Here is a 26,827-nt window from a genome sequence, read left to right on the forward strand (position 1 = left end):
CCGTACCTGTGGTAATAGCATGGTTTTGAAAATTAGAGCTAAGGTACTCAGCCGCGCTGAGCTGATTTCATCTGCTCTGATTTCCAGGTGCCCCGGCAGACCTGTCTCCGTAAAGCCTCATGTCCTGCAAACAGATGCTCAGTGTTCTCTGGTACCCTGTGTCGAGCACAAGATAAGACAGATGTTTCTGCTCCAAGTGTGCATGGTCTGGAAGTCAGGAAGTCCAGCGAGGCAAAGAGGGCAGTAAAAGAGTAGAAATGATGTGTGGGACCTAAAAATTAAGGAAGGAACATTCCTGCTGGGCAACGCTTTGTCCTCCTGCTAGTCACATTGCTCAAGGTAAGTTCACAGGACTCCAGAGGTTTCATCTTACCGATATTGATTCCTGCTCAGGAGAATCATAAGGACACTGCGTGTCACCTGCGCTGGAGCTCTGACATTGCCAGGGGGAAAAGGGAACGTCGCAGACACTGCATCCCTTGGGTCTGAGTGGCAGACGTGGGGAGGGAGTGGGCTCTTAGAGGGGTGTGGCAGCGTGGCTGGGCCCTGGGGTTGGTTTGCCTGAGCCCACAAACGTGTGCGGTCTCGAGGCTCTGGGACATAGGGGACCCTTCTTCCTTCCTGTGCATTGGTCTGTAAGGAAATCTTTGAGATTTCTTCCGTTGTTAACTGCTCTTCAGCGGGTGACTGAGGCAAGCTGTGCAAAGCTGAAGTTTCTCCTGTGTAGAAGTCTGGCAGTGCTCACTGCCACCGTGGGTGTGGTGGGGATGGAAGAGGTCACAGAATAATGGTAAAAGCAAGTGCTCCTCTTGTTTTGGACTGTACTGGGTGTACTACACTGAGACTTAGTCCCAAGTGCTGCTCAAGCACCCAGATGAGTTTTCCATCCTGTCATTCTTCCAGAAACGTCCAAGCTCTCTTCCTGCCAGATTGCAGTGACTGTGAAGAGGGATGTTACAACTTCATAAATCCCAAAATAGGTGGTAGCAGCAGTGTCCAATTGTTTGCTGTTTGTTGACCACTTGGATCTCCCACACAGATGACGTAAAACTGCAATCAGGTTAGTGTAGGACAGGCAGCAAAGGTCAGAGTAGCCCATCAGCTCTGTCCTCCTGGAGAGGAGCTGAGCAATGCACTGGTTGCACTAAGATGCTTGAGAAACATTGCAGCATCCGTCAGAGGGCACCACACTGGCCTTTCTTGGGGACGATCAGCACCTCTATTGACACCCAGCTTGAAAACCTGACAGCACGAGAAAGAGCAGGTCTGTGTGCCACATACGTACGCCGTGCTGAGAAGTGAGGCGTGCGTTCAGATAAATAAAATAAGGCCGGTTCGTAGCCCTCAGCTGCGTGCCATGGGATGAGGTCACGGCGCTGGTCAGTGTCAGCTCCTGTGCCTGCTGGTGAGGTTTTGTCCGCAGCAGCACAGTGCTTATCTGTCTCGTTCCGTGCTGGCTGGGGTGTGCTGACTGTCTGTCTGTGTGTCTGTCTGCTTGCCCCTAGGTGCAGCAGAGCTGGCAGCTGCCTGGGTGTGCCTGTCTCTCCTCCTCCACACGTGGAGGATTTCCTCGCGCATTCCAAATGTGTACGCTCGCATTGCTTTATTATTGTTATTATTCTGCTGCAGCAGCCACATGCCTCATAGTGGTATTTTAGGATTTGTGACTCACTAAACCATAATTTCCTGCTCGTAGCCTACCTGAAAAGAATTGTCTTGGTGGGGTCCCATTTGCAGTGTGGAGATGCGCTGCTGGGTGAAACCGTAAATACGGAGAAAGGTGCTGGGCACAGAGCCACGAGATCCTCCGGCCTTCTCCTGGCTGCAGTGGTTTGTCTCTGCCCAAGCGGGTGATTAATTGACAGGCAGACATAGGGCAGATTCCTCACATTTCTGGACAGTGCTGTAAAGAACAGAGTGTGAGCTAAGCAGGCAGAGCACCTGTCTTTGTGGCTGCACTGTTCTAGCTGGGTGTGAATTTGCTGTATCATTTCTGGTGTTGGTTAGATTTTTACCAATTACAACTTTTAGGGACGCTATGAGGTCTCAAATCTAAATCACAAAATCATAGGATGGAATCATGGAATCATTTGAGTTGGGAGGGACCCCTAAAGGCCATCTAGCCCAACTCCCATGCAATGAACAGGGACGTTCTTGTCCATGCACTGACTTTGATGGGACTGGTGGTGGTGTGAGAGTCGTCCCACCAAGTCCTTACGGACAGCTGGAGAGGCAGACCAGAAGCCTCACAGCTCCCCAGATGAACCCAAACCAGGTTGTGATGAAAATGGTGCCGAGTCCCTGCGAATGGGAGAAGAGATTCCTGCCTGCCGCCATTCAGCTGGAAAGAGAATAAGTACCCAGGCTGCCCTCAGCCTCCAGCACGCACAGCTGCTGCCGCTAAAGTCTGTCACCAGCTTAGTCAATCATCCATTATTTATTTCCAAATCGTATGTAAAGCTCTGCACCACAGCCTTTAGACTACCTATGGGGAAAAGAAGAGACGGAGCTTCTGAAAGACCTGGGAAAACAAAGGCAGAGAAGCCTCTGAAATTCTTTGCTTGGGAGATTGTCACATGTAGTTACATCTAGGGAAGAGAGGAAAGGGAAATAAAATCATATGCAAGAAGGGGTTGCCACCTCGGTGCATAGTCCTTTGATCTCTCCGTGTCGTTTGTTGCAGTTGATTTCTCTTAGCACTGGAGCTCCTTTGTTTACAAGTGTTCCCCAGACACAAAGCGCTTCGCTCGTCGCGTCCCTCGTGCATGTTTCCCTGCAGCCTGGGCCATGTGTGCGGCTGGTCACCGGTCCCTGCTGCCTGCGTGATGGAGAGAGGGTTCCTGGCACCTGAGAAGAACAGCCAATAGAGATGTTTGCAGGCAAACAAGAGCGTCTTTGTGACAAGCCATTCGTTAGGCGTGTGGATGAGCAGCATCTTTGTCACAGAAATATTTGCTGATGGAAAACATTAAGAGGTAGATGGTAAAACAGAACAGCTGCTCAGAGTGAGGATGAGCGTCGCAGACTGCTTTTAACATACTGGATTCCTTCGTTTTCATAAAGGTGATGGCAGAGAGCTGCCTGAGAGCCTTGGCACTGGAGGCCAGATCAACCCATGTCATCATTCCAAGTGGGTTTTTTTTGCACTTTAATTAAGAATGAGTTCTCTGATTTGTAGAACTGTTCGGTTGCACCAGAAGGGAAGAGAATGTTGCCACGAAATTTGAGAAGCCCTCTTAATCTCTTGTCATCTATGGTGACAGGCCACCTGCAGGCTGCAGTCACAATCTGTTGGGCCATCCCTGGAGCTCTGGGAGAGCTCCTGCACTGTGCTCAGAACAAACTGGAGGGTAGTGAGGTTTGTTCCTCTGTTGTGTACAAAAAGAGTAGATTTGTGGAAAAAAAATACATCTTCCTCAGCAGGCAAGTACTGAGAATTGCAAAGTAGGCTCTCCTGTATCTTTCGCCCCTCGTTTTTCCTTTATCTTATCTACCAGCATCCAAGACTGTCCTAGTTCCAAAAGTACATCTACACCAAACAAAAGAGCACAGTGAGGGGTTTTTGAATTAGCAGTGACCTAGATCTGAGCTCAGAACAAAGGTTTCCAGAGACCCTATGGAAGGAAGCAGACTCTCTCTCTGCTAGCCCAGCTGTTGCTGCCCTGGGAAGATAAGCAGGACTGCTCCATGTTATACCACAGCATCAAGGACTGTGTCTCCGTGCATCAGCCTCCTGCTGTCACTAGCAGGGCACCTGCTCAGGCCCTTCCTGAAGGTGAAGTCTCATTCCCAGACTGCTGAAGCACTGCACATTGTGCAGCATTAATGGGGAATAAGGGACTGCCCAGGTGAAAGGCAGGCAGCTCCAGACTGGTGAGGATCATGTCACTGGATAAGGTGTACTGGAGTACACCTGCCTTCAAATCTGTACAGGAGTGAGGAGGAAGTCAGCTGAGTATGAGTCAAGCCCGATAGTGTGCAAGCATAACTGGATCAAGGATTACTGAACAACATAAAAAGCATCCCAGAATTCACTGACACTCCATGTATCCCAAATTGCTGGCACTCAGAAGAGACATGCAGCTCTGGCTACACACCCTGCTTACACCTGCAGGATCAGGCAGGGGTTGTGACCACTTTCCAGGACAAGTGTGCATTTTTCATAACTCACCAGTTACTAACAGAACTAACACCAGAACCACTGGGCTTACTTTGCACGTAGGGCTGTAACTCTCATTCAGCTGCATTCTTCCACAATAACATGCAGGCAGGATCAAGTGTGCGTCCAGCTACACCTGAGCTTAAAGAAAGGTCCCTCTCAGCTCGGTGGTTCAACCCTATCACTGTTTATGAGATTAAAAATGAAGAGTGGGATCAAATGGGGACATTTGTGCTTCTAGTCGCTTACAGCTTACCCACCTTACAGCTGAACTGCAGGAGGAAGGCTGTGAGCACTCATTTCACAGAGCAAGCAGACCTGCTAGGAGAGCAGCTGCCTCTTTGAGACCCATCCCAGCAACACGTGAAGGAGTTAAGATCTCACAACAAGCAAAGGTGTCTGGAAAGTTCCTGGTTTGGCTAAACCTTTGAAAACCAGGGCTTCTGTGAGTGGTCTCAGTGTGGCATCTGGTTTTATTGTTCTCTGTCAAGGTGGAGGTACAGTAGTTGGCCACTTTGTCGTGCCTGACCGTGAGCAGAATGCTGCTCTCTGGACAGGACATCGGTGTACTAAACACGGCTGGCTGGAGTGATGGGAGCAGGAAGGGCTGTGTGGTTCTCCTGCCCATTCTCACATGCCTCTGCAAACCGTGGTGGTACGGCCAAGCAAACGGCCCTAAGGAAGCACAGGCTGACTGAGGGTGTGTGGTCAGTGATGCAGTAAATGGTGCTCTCTGCTAAGTGAGCACTTAGCCGCTCCAGTGGTGCATTGGGAGGCCCTGCCATTCAGCCGGCTGTGCTATCTTTGGAAGAGGTGAGATGAAGGTGTTTCACTCTCCTGACCTTTAATACTCTTGTGCTGTTACTGAGTTTGGAATGTCGGCTGCAGGTCCTGGGTCGAATTTCAGTGCAAATGCATTCCCATTTACTTTTCCAGTTGGATGTATTTAGTCAGCTTGCTGTTCTCTCTGTCCGAACGTGCCGAGGGTGCTGCAGTGTGCAGCTGAGCAGATGGATCCTTTTGTCCCAGAGACAGATCCATGGCTGAGCACGGGGATTCTTATATCTACAGAAGTGATTGAGTGCAAACTGCAGTGTAAACTGGAGATCTTTAAGGCCATTTTGCACATGGATGGCTGATCTGTTCACAAGAAAGCCGAAATAGGGAGATAGGCTCTAAAAAAAGGAATGCTTCTTGCTGTATCCCCAACATTCATCATCCTTCAGCAGCATGTGGGGTTTTCCTGAGGACACACAATCCCAGATTTGCTAGAAATAAATTTGTGAGCTCTGGTGAGCGTAAAGCCCCAGACAGCATGGTTGCAGGCTTACCATCTGTGCGTTACTCTAGGCCTGCAGTTCACATCGTGGGGTTCTCAGCCTTGTTCTTTTGTTGCAGAAATGGTTCTGTTCCCACCAAGGCAGCTTTCCAGGCCAGATCCATCTCCCAGGACACTGCAGTGATGGAAGGTGGCCAGGACAGTGTGGTATCGGTATAATCCTGTGTGCAGCGCAGTGGAAGCTTAAATGAGCCTTAAGTGAGGAAACATCATTGCTTCATCCTGTAGAGAGGAGAGAAGTTCTAATAAGCCTGGGTCTATGCAAAGCTTTCAGACTCATTCAGAGGAGCCATGTGATGCTGCAAGTATGAGGTCCCAAGTGTAGACGTGTAGAGATTAGCACTATCACTGCTTAATCGAAGCTCGCCGAGGATTTCACTGCTGAAAGTTAGCATTTATATGGTGATTCCTGCCACACACTGCCGTTGCATTGTAATACTGATTTTAAAGGTATTTATTTTCCTGTAAGCTGTTGAGCACAGTTGATATTAGCTGTATCGCCCTGAGAAGAGTCTGAAGAGCAGCCTTTATGGCCCTGCTTGTCTGAGCCCAGCTGTCACCAGAATGTCTTAGCCTGGAGCAGCAATGTCCTGGCAGCTCAGGAAGAGGCGGCTTTCTGTTGTTGAGGAGATTTTGGCTGCTCTCTTGGCTTTTGAATTTTCTCTCATGTTTTGAGATTTGTCCTTGTTCCTGCCTGCCCTGTGCCTATTGGTCAGAATAAGCCAGGTAAAATAAGGTTGTTTCAGTGCAGCGCTTCCAAATTTCTCAAAAAAAGGAAGACAGTTTTAAGCTACATTCGTGATCCACTGTCCTCAGCCTGCACTCTCCTTGGAGGATCAGAGTATGAAAGTCATTGCATAGTACAGCCCATGCTGTCAGAGAGACGTGGGAAGTTGCTGCTATGAGTATCTCAAGCTGGAAATTCCTTTGTCTTGGATTGCAGCTATGAGCTTCCTGTCTTCATACATTAATAACGTCTCCTCCTTCATAATGTCATGTGTAAAAATTTTACTATATATGACTCCTACTAAAACCAGAGGTATAGTCCTGATGTATGTTGGAAGTGGAAGATGAAAGTAATTTTTTTTTCCAGTCCAATGTTTATTTAAAATACTGCATGGTATCAAGACAAACAGCAGTTAAATACTAGTTAGGGAAAGGAGCAAATATATTTTCTGCAAGGATTTTGAAAACAGAGAATCAATGGTGTCAAGAGCAGCAGATGCCCCAGAGAAGGAACTTTGAAATCAGATGCAGTGAGAATAAGAAAGACCAAAAATAGTGTGGAAAATGGAAAAGATGAAGGAAAGAGGTGTCTTGGATGAGGAAGTAAAAGGAAAATGCTACAGTAAAAGCAGTACTTTTGCACTTCAGGGAGGAAGCAACGGATGGTTGAAGACGGAGCTGGTGCAACTTCTTGAAAGCTGAAGTGATGGCTGGAACCTGCGTGAAAAACATCATTTCTAAAGCAGGGCCACAGCAGCACAGGTGTGAGGAAGCAAACCTGAGTGGCAGTGGCAGTGAAAAATCCCTGTTGAGTCATAAAGAGGCAAAATGTGCAAAACCCTTTGATCTGTCCGGTAGCATTTGGTAACCAGACAACTGTTCTCTGGAGATACCAATTTAATCCTAAATTAATTAAAAAAGAAAAAAAGTACCAACCTTTTTTTAGTAATCCCCCTGGTAGGAATAGTGAGCAGGATTTCTGAGACCTGACTCACTGTGTTCTACAGATAAATCTGTGAAATTGCATGCCATGTTTGTTTTCCAGTCTATACCAGAGGTGGACTGTAGTCAAGAGTCTAAAGGCACGGATCACTACCAAAAAAAAGGTACATACTATTCCCAAACGAGTAGCCAAATGTGCCAAGATGGGCACAGTGGAGAGAGGTGGTTAAAGGGAAAAACAGTTTTCTAAATGAGCACAAATAGCATTAGAGTCTGAAAGGAACTTTGATTGCCTTTTTGGAAAAGTATGAATACATGCAAGCAGAAGTACAGAATACCTAATCTTTTCTACTGCATTTGTTCTGCAGTAGCAGAATAACAAAAGCACAGTAATAGCAGTCCTTTAGTTCCACCACATCTGGTCCTGAACCCATGCAGAGAATAGAGTAGTGCGCAGCCTGATTGTTCATTACTGTGGCTTCATCTGCTCCAGCTATAGTCAGGAAGACACAACTTCCACAAAGATGGACTTGCAGAATCCTTCTTGCATAAATTCAGAGGACTGTGCACATAACAGTGAAGTGTGTGGGCATATGGGACAGATTTTCTTGGTGCTTGTCAGCAAATCTGCCAAGTCTGCAGCTTTCTAGGTTTTTGGCGTGCCGAGGTCAGATGCAGTGTATGAGGAATTCATGTGAAACCAGAAGGTAAGCCAAGAACGGGCCTGACATCAAAATGTCACCTTGTCTTGTTCTCATTATTCCCGTAATTTATATTAGCCAAACATATATTGACTGAACAGAAAGAAAATCAATACTTTTCCTCCAAAATGAAAATATCTACATTAATGTAGGTTATGAAGTTGCTCGTATGACCTCCTTAATATTTAGAATGCAGATTTGTAGGGCTGTTTTGGCACTTGTCACATCAAAAGATCAAAAGGCAAATGGTGTCACAAAAAACAACAACAACAAGCCAACGATAAGCAGTGAGTGTTTTGGATTTGTCATTTTTCAGCACACAACCGGAACTCTGTTTGCAAGCTGTAACATTGCTTAATGTACTACATTTCATATTCACCATTTTGAAAGCAAGAATGAGCTATTGCAGTCATCTGTTCTAATCTCCTCTGTAAAACAGGTAATGCAATCTTAACTGGTGGTCTGTGATTACAGTTTCTTATTTTTATTTGAGCTCTGAAATTTATTTATGAAGACATTGAGTCCTGACTTAAAATCTTCCGGGGTTTTTGATGGTTTATTCCAGGGGCTGATTGCCATCATTATTTTGTCTTACCAAGTCTGTCTTCTTTCAGCTTCTAATCATCAGATCTTGATGTATTTTTTTTCTGCTAGATTGCACAGGTGGCTACTGTAACAAAAAAAAATCTTTTGTCTTGACAGCTATTTGTCGACTTACTGTGGTCTGTTCTTGGTTCAGCTGAATAGAGCAAGTTACACTAATCCTTTGCTGGAAACAGAGGTTTTCTAAACTACTCATCAGCTCTACAGCTCTTTTTTGAATTCCTTAAATACCTCATAAGTGCAGACACTGGAACTAAACTGCATTGTCACCTGTAATTTCTTTATTCCCCAGTTCTGCCCAATAAGCCTCGCTTCAAAATCAGGTATTGTACTCACCTTTTAAAACGTAACCAACTTGTTCATTTGTTTCCTTTTAAGTTTTCTAAAATTTTCAGGGCATCTTGAGTTTTTCCAGGGAAATACATTTCTGTGGAGGTGAATTTCACTGACTAAATAACAGATTACTGAAAGACAATATTAGAATGTCCTCTGTGTGAAGACTGTCATCTACTATCATTTTTTGCATTTGGTAAATGAAACATTTTTTGTTTCACCAGACCTGGGCAATGCTCATTTTTGTATACTGATTTTTTAGTTAGAATTTCATAAAGGACAAACACAAATGCCATGCCATATACATGTGGTAAATAAGACCGATCTCATTTCTCAGCCAGTTTTGCCTGGTGAGATTTATTTTGCAACAAACCAAGCTGACTGATATTGACCATGCCTCTACTTCTCTGGTTGCATCTCCTGTCCACTAGCCCCTGATTCTACTGGGATCAGGGTCAAACTAGTCTGGAGTTGCTCTGGTATTTATGTCAGCCTTTTTTAACAATGGGGAAAACAAGACTATTTTTCAGAATCCAGACACTGGAAGTTCTAGAAGATCTCAGGATAATTAAAAAAAAAAAAAAAAAAAAAAAAAAAGATCAATACTAGGAGCCCTAGTAGCTCTTAAGTCAACTCCTGTAATAATCTCTTTTGATACCTTGGAGAGTAATGAAATCAGATGGGAAGGAACACAGGCTCATACCATAAAATACTTGTTAGGACTTGTCATTGTGGCAATGAGTCAAGATACTATTCTCAAAGGTATGACTTGGAAACTTACATTCATTTTTGATTCTCAAACTGGTGGTGCCTACTGAAATGCTCTCATTTCTACAGTTCCAGCCATTTGTGTGTGTTTCAGCTACACGGTACCAATGCTTTAAAATGAAAAGGAAAGTCGTTTCAGTGACTTCAGAGAGTTTCTGCAATATGTGGAAATATGTATTATTTAGGTGCATAGGACAGGCAGCATGAATAATAACTTCAGTGTCCAGATTTTATGTAATTCATAATCCACTGGTTTTCAATCAAGGGCTGTTTGCGTGTGAGAATCAGTCAAGAAAAATCTCTTTGTTGGGCTGTTGTCTCTCTTTTGGAAGTTGTAGAATTATTTAAGTGTTGTTATCACAGTTGAGAAACACCAGTACTGAAAAATGTAGAGCAGTTAGAAGAATAAGCTATGCTTGACCTTATTAGCAGTATCACTCATTTTGTACTGAGAGGCTTTGGGGTGGTGGGAATTGAGCCAGTCCACTGGGAGTCATGGATATGGTACAACTGTCTTCTGGTTGTTTACTTGCTAACTCATTTAATTAGTTTAGTTTCTTGATTATTCTTTCTGCTTAATTGCTGTTGCTGAAGTAACTTGTATGTATGTGTGTACATATATATATATATAGGGGAATGCAATCTAGGTCGGGTGACGTAGGCACAAGGTTGAAGCCCAGCCTCTTATCAACACCTCTATGGATCTCAACCAAATTAATTTACCACCCCTCTCCCCTGACTCCCAGTTTTCCCAACAGACCCAACGCCTCTTATATATCCCGTAGCACCACCTACTGGGATGAGGATTCTCAGATGAATCCGGTACAGGACACTGGGAATACGGTCCAAAACCAATGTATAAAGCTACCTTATAAATGTATAATGTGTTTTTAGCATTTTACTAGTGAGCGAGGGGATGAAGAGATGACAGGCATAGGCAAACTTGCATCTAACTATTTATCGTATGCATTAAGAGGGTTTAAAAGTTATGATGGATGCTGAAACGCGATATTTGAGCTGCATTAAGGATACAGAAATTGATACAATCACTTAGTGTTGTGCTCACATTACAAATTGGATCATTATGGCACAGTCTTCTACAGATTGAAAGAGAGCAGGTCACTTTTATATCGCAACAAGTATTTTATGAAATAGTTGACTTGTGAAGACTGACTGAATAAGCTGCAATGTCTTTGTAGCTTCACAGATGAATTTTAAATTGTATTTGGGAGGTGATATTGTGATGTAGCCTTGGGCTAATAAATCCAGGGCTTATCTGCCCAACCAGCTGAGGTCTCAGGGTAACAGAAATGAGGAAGGCAGCTCCTGGAAAGGACTAGATTCTGCTTGTCACTGAAACAAAAGACAAGCATTGAAAATTGGTATGGGAGATGATATGGTTAGTATTTAGAAAACAAGTGCCCTCTGTAGTCACTTCCACTCCATCAGTGGTGGAAGGTAGTCAGGCTTCAGAAAAATAGTATTCACAAATGCAAAAGTCAATGTGTCCTGATTTGAGAGGCCTGAGATCTTTGGAATGTAAAGCAAGAATTTACAACATTTAATATATTCTGTAGATGGATTGAAAGGGATTTTAAAATACACTGATAAATCTGATAAATAGTGACTATGGAGGATAGACAGACATATGAATTTTAACAAATAAGAATCATACAGACAGAGAAATGTGTGATGACTACAGCTTTCCATGTCCACTTCTGTAAATGTTCAAAGACACAGGAAACATTTGATCTGCCATAAAAGCCACTGTGGATGAGAAACTAGAAACCCGTGAGCAATATAGAAATTCAGGTTACAGCTTCTGTATCCACGATACTTGTCTGAGATACAGTAAGAAAAAAATGTTTTTTCTGCCCAGAATGAAGTCCAAATTTCTTCTCGAATGCTACTAAGTCATAAAACATACTATATTTCTCTCTACTCGCCTTTTCCTTTAAGGAAAGAATGATCATTTTGAGCTGTATAGCTGGTTAATGTGCATAGAAAAGATACTCTAGCCAACACAGAGCTTGAGTTTGAAGGACATTTCTTTCACCACAGCTTTGATAAGGGTATACAAAGAGAAGGCTACTCATTTAGCTGAATCTTCCTTAAATCCAAATCCTGTTACAACTTGGAAACAGAAAAGTCATTTAACGTGATTGAAAGATTTGATAAAGAGATGGACAGTAAACAAGAGTTAACAGTATATTATGGGGCTGGGTGAAGAAGGCAGTAGAGATTGGTAAGGCTCATGACATCCTTTTTCAGTACAGAGCCCAGGCTGACTATGTTAGGAACGGGCTCCACTGCGCTATTAGATGCAGTGCCTGATATTTGAACAAAACACTTCGCTGCAGATCTGTTCTGCACTGGGGAAAGCTGTCCTGGAGAAACAGCCTTATTGGTGGAGGTATTCATTGCCCTGCACTACCTTCTGTTCCTTCAGACAACAGTCTACACTGCATGGCACTGAATCAAGCTATGAAGGTCAGTCATGTGCTGTATTTCTGCTGGTAAATGTTAATTTTGGGCAGATTTGTAGGACATTTAACAGGTCTGTATTCATCTCCCGATGTTCCTATTATCATTATTTATCACTGGATCATGATAGCTTTAGCGTCCCAGCGGAGCCCCGCTGTGCTAAGTACTACAGGAACACATGCCCAGCTTTGCTTCTTTGGCTTCACTCCAGTAGATCAGCTATACCTGTGTGTCTCCTGCTCTGCCATCTTGGCTTTTTCTTCTTCAGCAAAGGAGATATTTAAAACATTGGAGAAAGGGAAGCAGGGAAGATGATCACTTAAGATCTTTTGCCTGTTAATCTGTAAACATCCCTGCTCCATTTTCCATTGCACTGACAGAAAAACATGACCAATTCTTTGCTAGATGCGCAGCTATCACAGTGTATTCTCTAAGCTGCCACATCCCTACAGACTCTAATGCAGGGTGCAACGCAGAGAGGTGCTGTGGTATTTTCAGTTATACAGATGAAGCTGTGGTATAAGAGCAGGTTTGTGTTTGCTTGGAGTACATGGTGAATCTCTGTGCTGGGAGCTTAATTAATTAAACCTACCCTTTCCTATTGAAGTCTTATGCCAAGTACCCATTGGCATAAGGCCATATCGAAGTCTTATGCCAAATACCCACTGGCATACCACACTTGGCTGATGTGGTTGAGAGAATATCTCCCGATGAAAGTTTCTTTTATGTGCAGAGTATCCTCTTGCCAAACAAGAGCACTTCCAGCATTGTACATCATGAGGGCAGGGTCACTCCTTCTGCTTCTGTGACATGGCACAGCAAGACTAGTATCTCATTCTCTGATGGTGGAAAATGCAACACCAACATGATGGTTTGATATTTTTTGATACCAAAGGGATTGACCTTGCCTCTTTGGGACAAATTAAAGCCAAATACAAGATTATCTATATTTGAAAAGGAAAATTCACCATTTTTTTTAATGCAGCCTATGATGAGGAGTATGTTACTCCTGCAGTAGAAGGGATGGATGCTCCTGTGAATGAGATTCCTCTACAAATTGCATTCCAGAACTATTTGAACAGACTTCTTGTGCACCTGTGGTTGTTCCAAGAGCCCACACAAAGCACTGATGCACCAGTAGTTCCCTATCCCAGAGAGGACTTCATAATTTAGAGCTCACAGAGCAACAAAAGGAAGCCTACAGTGATGCCCTCCGCAACAGCTTCTGAATGGAAAGGACTAGGAACCCACACCCTCTCAGAGACAACTCTAGTGACCAGGTAAATCCACTCTCTGAAACTCTCAACTGAGCAGCCAGAAGTCCTATTTAGCTGTCAAGCTACAAGGCTCCAGTAAACTCCTGCCCTGTTGTGCCACCGGTATACTGACCCGCAAGTTTGCTTTGCCCAAAGCAGAATCCAGTTACCTGGCAAAGAAATCCTCTATGATGCAGTATTACCTGACAGAAGAGGAACACTTTATTATAGCTCATACATTTTCTTTTTTTACAGGCCTAGCAAAAGCATGAGCTCCCCACCTTCCATTAGCTCAGTCATTAGTGTTAACTCATTCAGTCTGGGCCCAGGGACGAGCAGCCCCTGCCACACTGAGATGCTGAGCTGAACATTTCTTTCTGTTTTCTCCAGGTCTTAGAATCAATGTATGATGTAAGGCCCTACTTCACCCCTCAGTGCCTTCCTGTGTGGGTCTGGAGATCTCATGCCAGGGAGCTGGAACTAAGTGGGCCTGGGGGGATGCAAGCATGTAAAGTCAACTGCTCAACCTGTTTATCCAAACAGGAAAGATTGTTAGCAGTGATTCCAGCCCTATTAAGTTTAAAAACAAACAAACAGAAGCCTGAGATCAATATTTGGGTGACTTGTCTGTCTTCAGTGTTGGGTAGTGTGAAAGCACAGGTGAAGAAGCAACACACCAGTCAGGACAGAAATAATGTTTTTTATTGCGACCTGCAGGGGGAAACATGTAAAATTACAGGGAATGAAGCACAGGTGTTAGGGTTACCAGGCAACCACAGTATTAAAAATAATGTGACGGGAAAGCAGGGAAGAAGGGACCCAATCGGAGAGCTGCCTGGCCAATTAGGTGCCTGAGTCAGTGATGAAGTGAGCACATTAGGATTTCATGGCAGGTGAAGAAATCTGAGGTAGACAGAAGCTGCAGAGAAAAAAATATGTGTGACTAAATGGACAGAGCGGAGATGAGAATTATTATCACTGGAATAAAACCTTCTATTTTATAAAGCTTGAAGTTGTTCAAGAAGAGAGTTGATGAGGAGTTCCTTTTGTGATTTGCCTCTGATATTTCTGGTTTGATTTTTTCAGCTCTTTCAAAACAATGAAATTAAGCTTTTCTTTTGCACTTCCTGATCTGGTCAGCCTGCCTTCTCCTGCTTCCTCCCACTGGGCTGCACTGAACGCTGCCACTGTGCAGCACAGGGCTCGCTGCCAACCAAGCCCTGGTTTTGACAGAGAGTACAGTAAACCAGGAAAGCACATCCCGATTTTGTTCTTTACTGTGGAGACACTTTTTTTTCCCAAACCTTCTTTTTGGTCAGCAAGATGCCTGACAAAGGGCATAAAAAGGACTTCACAATTCGGCCACATTTATAAAGCACTGCAAAATAATGGCATTCAAGGCCTACTGGAAGATATTCTGTAATTGCTATGTCAGTAGTGTGGTGCAGAGACTGTGGCTATTTCTAGCATGTACAGTACGGAGGCTCCGTGGGTGGGCGATTGCTTTGCCTTCCTTCCCCCCACTGCCATTTGCTCAGTGGCTTTGAGCAGGGTCAGGACTCTGCCCCTGGGCTCAGATCTGCGTGGTGGAAATGGGGTATCAATGAAATCCCAGCTGGCTGCAAAGCCAACGAATGGATCCAAGTTGGAGGCTGAGCAGCAGTTACCTGATAGATCGTTCTGCCTCTTTGTGGACACCTCTGTTTGTCTGCAAACCTGTGCAGCTTGTGGGACGCAGGGCAACTTCTGGGTCATGCATGTGTCCCATCTGCACCCAGAAGGTGATCCCACACCTGCAGATTGTACTTGTTGCCTTCTTCCCTAGCGGGCTTCTGTGCTGACAATGTCAATCCAGCAGCAGAGGTACTGCTATTATAAATGTCTGCAGAAACAAAAAGGGCAGCATCCCGACTATCAGTGATGCTTTAATAAGAGATCACGTGCCAGATGACATAGCTGGTACTTCTTTGCTTGAGATCTCATTTCCTCTCCTGCCTGCAGTCGTAGCAGCCATGTGGCATCCTGACATTTCTTCTTTATTAACTTCTTGACAGATAGCCTTTTGGGGTTTATTAGGAGATTAATAGTTTTCAAGAAGCTTTTAGGATATTACCAAGGTTTTATCTTTTTTTTTTTTTTTTCCTTTTTTCTTTTTTCTCCCCTGTGCCTTTGAACATGTGACTCCAATAAAGCACTGTGAGATGCTCTGAGGATGCTGGGAGCAGTGCTCTTCTCACCCCCCTCAGGCTCCTGCTGCTTGCAGCAGCAAGCTGATAGTAACAAGGGGAACCCAGTTCTGAAGAGGGCACCAGCTGCAGCCATCGTGGCAGCCACTTCAGTTAGATCTTCCCTGTGGCATTTTTCCAGTAGGAAAAAGAAAAACAAAAAAAGAAAGATCACACAAGCCTGGCTTTTTTTTTCTATAGTCAGTGCATGTGATTAGCAGTATTTATAAAAACTGTGCATAAAACAGTATCTCAGGAAGGAAAAGTACAGGCAGATGCACTGAACAAAAGGAGAAATTAACGACTTTGAAGTCAGCAGAAGTGCCTGATTAAGGATGTGAAGAACAGAATTCTGCAATCTGCCCATTTTATAGGTTTCAAAAGCATCATTCCACAATGGATTTTGAGGCCTATGGGAAGCTCTGGTATAAATGACTACATATGTAGTGTCACTAAAGATATCGTTGAAGTTGTCGTTATTTTCAGGATGGAAAAAAGGAAATCTCACCAGCAAGATGATAATACAAATTAAGGAGAACATATTCATAGTAGCCCAATTAAACCTCCCCACGAAAGATGTTGTGGATGTTGTGGTTTTAGCATCTTCCTTGCATTGCTCATAATTTTCTAGCAGTATTTGGTTCAAAAAGGAACATTTTTCCATTCCTATTTAATATAAAACTGGTAACAACTCACTCATTTCATATGCAGTTCAAGCCCTGCAATTTTGCATTAGCACAGGAATTTAAATTTCCTTTGCAATTCACACAAAAGCTAGATTTGCACAGAACAGTCAATGGGACTTGGAGCTTGTTACTATTACAGTGCGAGTTCAAACATAGGTTGGCACAATCCAAAGTGCTGTGATGATCTCCTTGTTCTGCAGCCTTGATGTGCTTTGGAAACTACCCAGGGTATAATGACAAGGATACAGAGACAATGCTTTTTACCTGATGGCGTACAGCTGGATTATTTTTTCTGCCTCTGTGGTCTGAGGAGATGTGCACAAAGACTACAATTAGTAGATGGAGTCTTCTCAATTTAGTTCTGTTTATGTGAGACCATAAAGGGAGTCCTTGCTAGCGTCCCCTCCGTACCCATAATGCGATCGGAGCGTTCAGCGCTACCAATCCCACATCCACTGGGGATAAAGAAGACCGTAAATTAGGAGCAGTCTCTTTTATTCTATGTGCTATGCATACAACGCCTAGCAGAGAGGGTCATAGCAGGACAATATTCCTCATTAGGTCTGATAGCAGAAATACATAAAATTAATTCCACTTGGGGGAAAATGATACTAAATGGCATCAAAACACTAGGGCATGAAAAGGTACCTATTTTTATCCATGTGTTTCATGCATTTTTAAAACACACAAATAAATCCTTTGTGAATATGTCTGACTATCCATTCCTCCAGGTGCCTTTCTCTGACATTAAAGGCAGCGAGCATAAATTCCTCATTTTACCTGCAGAATTCATCAGATCCCCACCTGTAACCCACAGCTCCTGCTACAAAAGACAGCACAGCAACGCTCATTAGGACTCCTGCTTCAGAGAAAGCTAAGGGAAAAAAATCCGAGACTTTCATCCTGCAGTAAAGGTGAAAATGTTACCAAATGAGCAGTTCTTCCCAGCAGTGCTTCAGCTGGTCTTGCCGTGTAATTGGAGATTTAGTGTAAGCCATCAAGCACCATTATTGCCAGTGCAGGAGTCTGCTTTTCAGCCCCGTGCCCACCCGAAGATGTACTAGCTTGGGAGAGGTGCAGAGTCAGCAGGCAGGTGGACAGTGTGAATAATTCAAATGAAGTCAAGTTCCCACTCTCCTCTCTCCACTTCAGGGAGATGGTTTACTGGAATGTACGTAAGGAGTTGGGGTCCACAGGCAGACCAGGAGGGTGGTGGTGTTGGAGGGTGTGGCTCCTTTCCAAGAGGATGGGGCATGGCAGGGATCACAGAGTTGTAGGAGTTCAAGGGGACCTCTACATCAAGTCCAACCCCCTGCTAAAGCAGGTTCCCTACAGCAGGTCACACAGGTAGGCAGCCAGGCGGGTCTTGAATATCTCCAGAGAAGGCTCCATAACCTCCCCGAGCAGCCTGTTCCAGCGCTTCGTCAGCCACCCAGTGAATAAATTCTTCCTTTTGTTGGGGTGGAACTTCCAACTTAAATACAGACTTCAGCATGGCAGCCTACGAGTGCTGTGCGGATGCACCGCTGGGGGTGACTTAGAGAGCTGTGTTACTGCACAGGGAGGTGGCGGAGTCCCCGTCCCTGGAGGTGCTACGGAAACGTGTGTGTGGCCCTGACGGACGTGGTCAGTGGTGATGGGATGCGGTTGGACTGGGCGGTCTTTGTGGTCTTTTCCCATCTTAATAATTCTGCGATTGGATGATTCTGTGTTTGACCGTGACAGAACCTGCTACACTCAGCAGTTACCTAATGAAAGAGCATCTGCAGTGTGCGCGTATAGGAATTAAACGGGGGGAAAGCACGCCTACAAAATACGATCTCAGTAACAAAGACAAGGGCTCAGAAATGAGAACGCTGGAAAATTAAGGCGAGCTTTGATCTTGGATGTCCCGTGCCATTAAAGACTGACGTCATTAAAGAGCCGCCCCTCAGCACGAAGCCCCTCCCCAGGCCCGAGCCCGTGCAGGCGGAGGCCCGGCTCTGCCGCTGAGGGCGCTCTCTCGGACTGCCGGCGCTGAGCGGCGCCGCTCCGTCCCGCCGTGGCGGCGTTCGACTTCCGGCCGGCGTGCCGGCGCCGCTCTGCCCCACTTCCGGTGCTCGGCGGGCTGGCGGCGCCGGGGCCATGGCGGCGGTGGACGTCCGAGGTGCGGGGCGGAGGGGCTGGGGGCGGGAGCTGCGTCCGCAGACGGGCTGCTTGGGCGCGGGGCGGCCTCGGGCGGCGCTCCCCGGCTCTGTATCCCAAATTTGTCTTGAGAAAGTGATTTATCGGTGGTCATTTATACCGTCAGTATGTATATCTACAGAGCGGGCGGCGTTACCTTCTTAGCAGCTGTTCCGAGGAGCAGTTAATAATGTGTGAGCAGCTGTTTGGAGTGTATCTGTCCGTCCCTGGCCGTGCAGAGCTGTCCCAGAAGTACGATACAGTGGAGTGTAGAGCGTACTTTGAGGAGAGGCATACAGTGCGTGGAAGTGGAGGAGTGATTCCTGCGAGAAGGGAATTTCAGCTCGTTGTTCAGTCTTCAGTGACTTCTCATCACTTACCCGGTGCTGGTGGTGCTTTTTCAGGGCGCCCCGTGGATCTTCAGTGGTAGCGGATTTGTTGTCCATAGAACCAATTGCTGGCAGTGGTTTCTTTGGCCTGGTTGTAACTTTGGCCAATTGAGTGCTTCAGGAGTGTAATTGTGCTGCAGCGCAGTAATAAAATGGCAAGGACTTGCATTTAAATGTCCCCAGTCTGGAGGAACATAGCTGGCGTATGATCATTTGCACATTATAGAGTGTATGTCATTTTGAAAAGCTGCTTTTGTCTGTGTGTAACTGTGAACGTTTGCAGAGGCAGATTTCTGTAAAACCCACTGAGGTGTGCAATAAGGGATTTGCCACGAGCAATCTGGCAGCTTAGTGTAGCATCTCTTCTTCGTGACAGCTGGGAGACATCTACCCAAAATAGCATCCTTCTTTCCATCAGTTCTGAGGCTTTGTTTGTTAAAGACTTCACCCATAGCTTTGAAACATAATGGTTTCAGCTGCTGGGATATCGGGTTCATTGTAATAACAGCATTGTAATAATTGCATCTTAGAAATGGTAACGATGCCGCTGTTCTGTTTCACTCAGTAATTTGTTTGCTGGCTTTAGCAGAAGAAAACTCTTTGCTTTAATTAATAGATCTCTGTAACCTTTTGCCTGTTTTCCAGCACTGTGGTTTAGGACTCGCAAACTATGTTTTCTCAGAAATAAGCCATTTAAAACGTGACCAGGCTCAGATTTAGTGTAAGGTTAATAACTTCTTTTTTTTTTTCAGCAAGAGATTCTAACTTAGTAACGTAAATTCAACTTGCCTGAGGTCTGTGTTTCAAAGGGAGCTATGCCTTTCATGTGCTTTCTACTCAGCCAGTACTCTTGTTCATAAAATAAGCCTTAAGTAATACTACTAATTAGGCTTATACGAGCTAAGTATAATTAGGCTGTTATGCAACATCACAATTACTGACTCCCATTCTCGAGCCGTTAAAGGTATACCTGCAGTTAGGAGTCAAGGAAAGAAGAACACCATAGTTAAGATGCTGTATTTCTGTTGTGTAGCTACGACTGAACTGCAGAAGGCTAAAGGACATCAGTTGTTATTTGAACTCTATAAGATGTGTTTATAATTAGAATTGGTTTGTATGGGGCTGTGTTGCACCTTGCTGTAATCATTAGCTGGTGGCAGCTTACTGTTGGTGACGGTTGTAGTGTTTCTGGCTGCCCTGGTACTCAATGTAGGTTTCTTTTCCCAGATAACCTCTTGGGAATTTCCTGGGTCGACAGTGCCTGGATTCCAATCTTAAACAATGGCAGTGTGTTGGACTACTTCTCGGAGCGCAGTAACCCATTCTACGACCGAACTTGTAATAATGAAGTTGTCAAAATGCAGCGGATGACCTTGGACCACTTGAAGTAAGTTGCAGTTCAAAACCGCTTCCTACTAGCGTGCTTTGTCCCTCAGTCTTTGGTGACTGAAGGGAATCATGCTGGAAACCTTCTGCTTCTCTCTTCTGAGCTCTGTAGTCCCACCACTTGCCTGGGAGCCTAGCTTGCTTTCTTTCTTTCTTTTAAATTTTTTACTTCTTTATATTTAGTTGCTTTCTACTTCCTTTAACGCTATCTCAAGGAGTGTTGATTTTGAAGCATTCTAGCTACATGCAGAGATTCTACTGAATCACCTTTTAGATATTTCTAATTAGAAAAGCTGCCGACCTCCGTCTTTCCAGCTCAGCAGAAGCTGGGTAATGGTAATGGCTTTAAATGTTTTTTTTTCCTACAGTCAGGAGGGTTTATGTTAGGGGATACTTTTGTGTTCATAAGTAGTCCATGATTCCATATCACGCTGGCTGCATGCCATGATTAGTACATAACTTCTCTTAGGAGCTGGCCTTTTAGTATGGATGATGAAAGTATGGAACGTTGTAAATAAACTGGTCACAGATGGTTGTGTAATGAGATGGCAACATGTGCAAGTTAACTTTCTCTGCAGTTTCCCATCTGCTGCACTGAGCACAAGTGAGGTATTAGAGAACTATTTAAAGACTCTTCAGTATAATAAGGAGTGTGCAAACTGAGGTGAAAGTTCATTGGCAAAGCCACTTGTGTTTGGATGTGGTTGTAAAGGGGCTTTCAGATGAGATACACAGATAGTCACATCATACGGTGGTCCTTTCTCTGTGTTTAAATCTTTATGCTTATGGCATCTTTATGCTAATAGACCGTGTTGTTTTCCTTGCTATTTGACCGCTAGTGTGTTTAGTTTAGATGTGTCAGGTTGTTGTAGTGTCATTTGCATATGCAGGTATAGGTTATGTGCAGGTGTATGTGTGGGTTTTGACAGCTAGATCAGGAAATGCTATGAAATCCTATGTCTTTATTTAGAAATAGCTTGAGAAATGATAATAGAAAGCTTGAGAACTTTATTGCTGTAGTGCTAGGCCCTTGATATCTCTTCACATCCCACAGATTTTGCTTTGAGAAAGATATTTATTCAGACTGTTTCTGTTTCAGCCAGATGGTTGGAGTGGAGTACATCCTCCTTCACGCTCAAGAGCCCATTCTCTTCATTATCCGAAAGCAGCAAAGACAATCTCCAACACAAGGTGAGGTCATTTAGTTCTTGTCACTGTTGAGGAAGCCAACCAGTTAGTCTCTTTTCTGTGTTCCTCATTTGTATGAACACTTCTGACTCCCCTTTTCTGCCTTCATCCTAAATTTAAGTGGAAGGTTATGAGGCTTTGTGTCAGAGGTGTGGTGGAGGTATTTTGTCACCGGCGACCTCTGGTGTGCTCATAGCTGGGGTTGCCATCTCGTGGTGAAATGTGAAGAGTGCAGTGAGAAACTGCTGCCCCGTGGTGTATTCTGAAATTGTTAGTAGCATTCCTGCAACATCTTACATGTTCGGCTCTCTAGGATTTTTCATTTTAATTATTTAAATGTAAGGCTGATTATATCTTCGCTTGGAGCTGATGAGCTTAGTTTAATTACAGGTAATCATCGGAAGTGGCTAGTATGCAATTGGGAGTGAGCTGTGATTTCCATGGGTTAGGGACAGTGCTCATTCATGGCTCTTTTTCTGTCATTTTTAAATTCTGTGCTGTTTCCACCTTCAGTTGTCGTTTGGGTAGACTGAGTAGCATCTTGTCAGTAAGGGAAGAAGGCCTACCTGAAAAATGACCATGAGATGATACAGATACTTGGTTTTGTTCTTCTGAGACCAGAGTACTCTGAAACCATTGAAATCATTAGACCTTTACAGGTTCTAAGTGAAATACCTTTTGTTTTTTCTTCCCTTTGCATGCATCCTGATTTGGTATTCCTTTTCAACCTTGAATTTGTTCAGCATGTGTGATTAATTAAAAAAGAAAAAAAAGCAATCACATCTCAGTAGTTTTATTCTGTATACATACAAAATATTTTAAGTTATTTCAGAGTAAACAGAAAAGAAGAGCATGATAAATGCTAGTTACTTTTTAACTTTATGTTAAGTAACTTAGACTCTGCACGTGCATTTTGCTGTTGCGTAGGACTTTGACTTCTTATTTGCTTATATCAGATGTTGGCCTCTTAATATTGTTGTTCTATTCTGAAAAAAGCATATGTAATTACTTAATTGATTTTCCAGTGTTTGTTAAAGGTTTCATGTCTAGCTTTCGAAAGGTGCATATCAAAATATTGTGCTTAGACACCTTTTAAATCAAGAGCAGAGTTTGTCTTCCACGATACGTGTGTTAAGCTGAGGCAGGGGAGCTGCTGTTCTCTGTCTTCCTGTGCTTCTAGGGAAATGCTGAGAAGGAACTCCTCCTCCTTTTTACCAGCTGTAATATGTCGCCGGTTGTCTTGGCCTGTTAATTTAGGCAGGTATCCAAGCTTCATAAAATGCAAGTACAGGAGGAGTTGGGCCCTGTCAGTAAAAAGGTTGAGACAAAATGAGCTAAAGCAGATGGAGGAACCAGGACAAATGAGTGCACAGACCAGAGTCTTGGGAATGTGAAGCTGACATCATCGTTACAGTTTCTAAACTGAAGCCCGTTCAGTAGAACATTATGGAGACAACTGTGATGTTGTTCTGCACTGCAGGTCTAACAAACAGGTATATTTGATCAGTTAGTAGTTGTTGTTCCCAAACCTGATTTAACAAATGGCTTTGGAAGGCCTTTCTTTCTTGCTTGCTTTTTTTTTTGGCAGAATGTTCTGAATTTAGGAAGGCATCCTTTGTATGTGCTCAGCTGCCATTGCGCTTGGGAAATTCAGCTAAGAAAATTGCACAGGTTGGAGAGAGCAGACTTCAGAAAAATGAGATCTTTTGGTTTGGGTTTCTGATAGCAGGACCAACTGGTGGAACTACTTCCGCCTGTAGCTTATTTGATTCCTCCTGTGTAGCTCTGAAAATGCCAACTCTGCTAAGATCAGTTATTTGCTTGCAATAGGGGAAGACCTAAGTCTGATGCTTTCCTCTCTGTAAAGCAGACCTTGGGGCTTTTCTTCTTAGGTGAAAACAGCACAGATAAAACACCTTTATGGAAAGACATAAAAAGACAAAACTTGTTGATGAGAAGGATATTGCAGTTTCTATTTTTACTACTGAAATTCAGCGACAAATATGGTGTCTTTAGCCAGAACTTTAAATTGATCCTGCATATCTTTTTTTTCTCCCCACAGTTATTCCTTTGGCTGACTACTATATTATTGCTGGAGTGATTTATCAGGCACCCGACTTAGGGTCTGTCATTAACTCCAGAGTTGTAAGTGTTCTGTACATTTTATATATGTGTATATGAACAGTTTGTATCTGCTTTTATTTTCTGTTGTTCCTCAGGCTTTTCAAACTTCACTGTAATAGTATGCTATATATATGCATGGTATGCATGGGCTTAAAAGAAATGCCACCAGTTAATATGGTGTGTATTCCACGTGGAAATGAAAGATCCTGGCAGAGTGCAGTACGGCCCAAAAAGTAGGATGCATTCCTTAAGAATTAAGGGATCAGAATAACTGTAGATCGACAACTGTCAGAACATGAGGTTCAAATAATCAAAAGAGAAATTAAATGATAAATATATATGAAACAGTAATTAAACACATTTAGCTTTGAAATGTTCGTCATCCTAGGGTAATGTGGTATTTCTCTTGTAATGAAACTTCTCTTTTTAAGTTTCTCTTTAAATTAAACTTGCAAGTTTGTTTTTATTCCTTCTGACCTTGTAAACTGTGGTTTATGCAAGCTTTTCCTCTGTGAATTTAGCAAAAGAAAACCTCTGGTTTTGTGAGATCCTTTTCAAGAGATTACATTCTTAGTCCAAAACTACCTGTCCCGGGTTTCTTTCCCAGAACATAAATGAATATAGAATACTAATCTTAAAATTACTGCTTACAGAAATTTGTACTGTACTTTCTCCTTAAATTCTGAACACTGCCTTATGTTGTCTTGTTCTAAAAGCTCACTGCTGTACATGGAATTCAGTCTGCTTTTGAAGAAGCTATGTCCTATTGTCGCTATCACCCATCAAAAGGCTATTGGTGGCATTTCAAAGATCAGGAGGAACGAGGTATGATTCTTAGTTGCTTCTGTGCCTCTTGGGAGAAAGGGAAGAAATAGAGGTTAGGAGGGAAAAGCTTGAGGCAGCACATGGTGGTGGTGTGGAGATGCTCTGTCTGAGGAGTAAGTTGGTGCACTCTGCCAGGTAGAAAAAATCTTGCTGATGTGAATAGACATTGAGACGTGGATAGGAGATAAAATGGTGAGCTATGTGTCAACACAGTGGACCCAATTTCAACCTATTGGAGACCAAAATGCACTTTGTTTTGAAGTATAAGGTCATTTTTATCCTGTCTTCCACAATAAAAACCCAACAAGCCAAAGAGAAGATGGAGCTGAGGTTAAGAGGGGAACTGCATTCCAACTTTGTGTACATCAAAGAGCTGCTGAGAGAACACAACTTTTCATTAGCTTCCTCTTACATTTTTGTACTTGCAGAGAAAGCTAAGCCAAAAGCCAAGAAGAAAGAAGAACCAAGTTCTATTTTCCAAAGACACCGGGTAGATGCTTTGCTTCTAGACCTGAGGCAAAAGTTTCCACCCAGATTTGTTCAGGTATGACACTTATAAGCCACAGTATTACTGTAACTTACTCAGAATTTAAGGCAGTCATAAGCAGCTGAAACTGACAGTGGGAATTTTCTGTGCTTTCTACAGTGATAATGCCAGTTAAGTAATAAGTTTGAAATGGAAAGCTTTGGTTTGAGTGTGGGATTCCCCTCGGTAATTGCAGGAGTTAAGACCTTGGCAAAACTGTGAGGGTAAATCGCATTATACCAGTTCCTTATCTATTTGTAAGGAGTCTGTAAGTGTCAGCTATCTGACTTTGCTGCTGCTTACAGTTTCCTGCTTTGTGAGCTGAATCGGATCACCACAAGCGTTGTGTTCTGGTTACCCCATTGTTCTGGGCGCTCATTAATTAGTATGGAAATTCTCAGCATTCTGTGAGGTTGTTGTGATTACCTCTGATAATCTCTAATAGTTCTTTGTACCATTGTGTCTTCTGGTTGAGGGTAATGAAAATAATTTCTACAGCAACTCAGGAAACCGCTCCTCAGATACTGAGAAGGACTGGCTGAACATTTTTTCATTTAGTCCTTTTCAGCTGTCTGAGGAAAAACTGGATGTTAAAAAATGAAAACTTGGTGTTTAAAAGTCGGATTTTGTTTTAAGTGTATTTAGTGTTCTGTTCAACAGCTTTCCCTTCTTCCTTCAGTTCACATATGTAACAGCATTGCTCGGTGTGCATTGTTAAGTGAATAATAGGAAGGGTCAAGAATTAAGACTTCAGTTCCGCTGATGTGTTGTTTTTTCCTCCCCCACAGCAAAAGCCTGGAGAAAAGCCTATCCCAGGTAAATCTCTAACATTATCACAAGATCTAAAAAAAATATGCCGTGTGTTGTGAAGTCTTCCTTTTGCCCTATGAGCTTCTCACTATTGCCACTGAGGTGGTTAGGGATTCTGGCATTGCCAAATTGTGCAAAGGCAAGAGCAGAGAACTTAGTGATAGCAAGAATGAAATTGAAAACATGTGTATTCTGCTCCCTGTCTTGAAGATGTCCTGCCCTTCCCATCTGTAAAAACGATGTTATCTGAAGGTCCAAATGCAGGAAATAGTCTTTGAAAGCAGCAGACAGGGAAAGGGTAAAAGAGGAAAGGAATCATTTGGTCAGTCCAGCATCCTAGTGATTTTGGCAAGTTGCTCAGGAAAGCATGTGAAGTCTTTTGGTTGATCTGAAGCAACTTCAAAACAGGAAAAGCATAAACTAGATCTTTTCATCCACTCTTTTTTTTTTTTTTAACCTGTATCGGCATGAATTTATTCTTTAGTTCTTAAACCTTTGAAACTAATTTTATCCTTTTGAAATCAATATTTTTCTAAACACTCTGAAGAATATTTTGGAAATGAAAGTAGGAGGTTTAACTCTGTTTTGCTGTTACTTCTTAAGTGGATCAAATAAAGAAGGAGCCAGAACCAGCCCCTGAAGCTGTCAAGACAGAGGAGAAAGAGACTGTAAAGAACGCTCAGCAGAGTGCTGCTGCTAAAGGACCACCTGAAAAACGGATGAGACTTCAGTGAAAGGCGAAGTCGATGCATGTCTGGATTAGTCAATACCTGGAAAACAGCAGATTCCAACTCCCTTTCTTCGTATTTACGTTCTTCAACCGAGACTGTGACATTTCAGGAATTCAAGTCCCTGTAACAGCTTTTTCTGTAGAAATCTGTTACAAAAATGTTAATGGCAGGATGTGAGCTGCCTCAAGTAAGGTGTTCGCAGTTCTCATCTTATTTTGAATATTGGCTTCTGGGGATGGTTTTTACAGAGATGTAGATTTCAGGAGGCTGCAAAATACAACCCCCTGCATCCTTGTGTCTTGGTTTGCTATGTAAACAAACAATTACAAAAAACACCCTTTAAAACAACAACAACAACAACCAACCCACCTCATGTCTCGAGTAATAAAATCCTGGTTGCTAGAATGCCTTTCTTAACTGCTTACTTCATTAATAGCAATTATACCATATGTGCAAGCAGCAA

The 26,827-nt window shown here is 43.4% G+C and overlaps 1 protein-coding gene across 1 annotated transcript; it reads left to right on the plus strand.

The window, feature by feature from the left end:
* Nucleotides 1-18,331: 18,331 nt before the first annotated feature.
* Nucleotides 18,332-26,769, plus strand: MED6 (mediator complex subunit 6). The gene is made up of 8 exons (NM_001159425.3): nucleotides 18,332-18,368; nucleotides 20,002-20,161; nucleotides 21,260-21,351; nucleotides 23,411-23,493; nucleotides 24,189-24,297; nucleotides 24,726-24,841; nucleotides 25,612-25,639; nucleotides 26,237-26,769. Exons 1-8 carry the CDS (start codon nucleotides 18,347-18,349, stop codon nucleotides 26,365-26,367), a joined length of 741 nt encoding a protein of 246 aa, NP_001152897.1. The 5' UTR covers nucleotides 18,332-18,346; the 3' UTR covers nucleotides 26,368-26,769.
* The last annotated feature ends 58 nt before the right edge of the window (nucleotides 26,770-26,827 follow it).

This window comes from Gallus gallus, chromosome 5 (assembly GCF_016699485.2).
Source record: "Gallus gallus isolate bGalGal1 chromosome 5, bGalGal1.mat.broiler.GRCg7b, whole genome shotgun sequence".
Classification (NCBI taxonomy): Eukaryota; Metazoa; Chordata; class Aves; order Galliformes; family Phasianidae; genus Gallus; species Gallus gallus.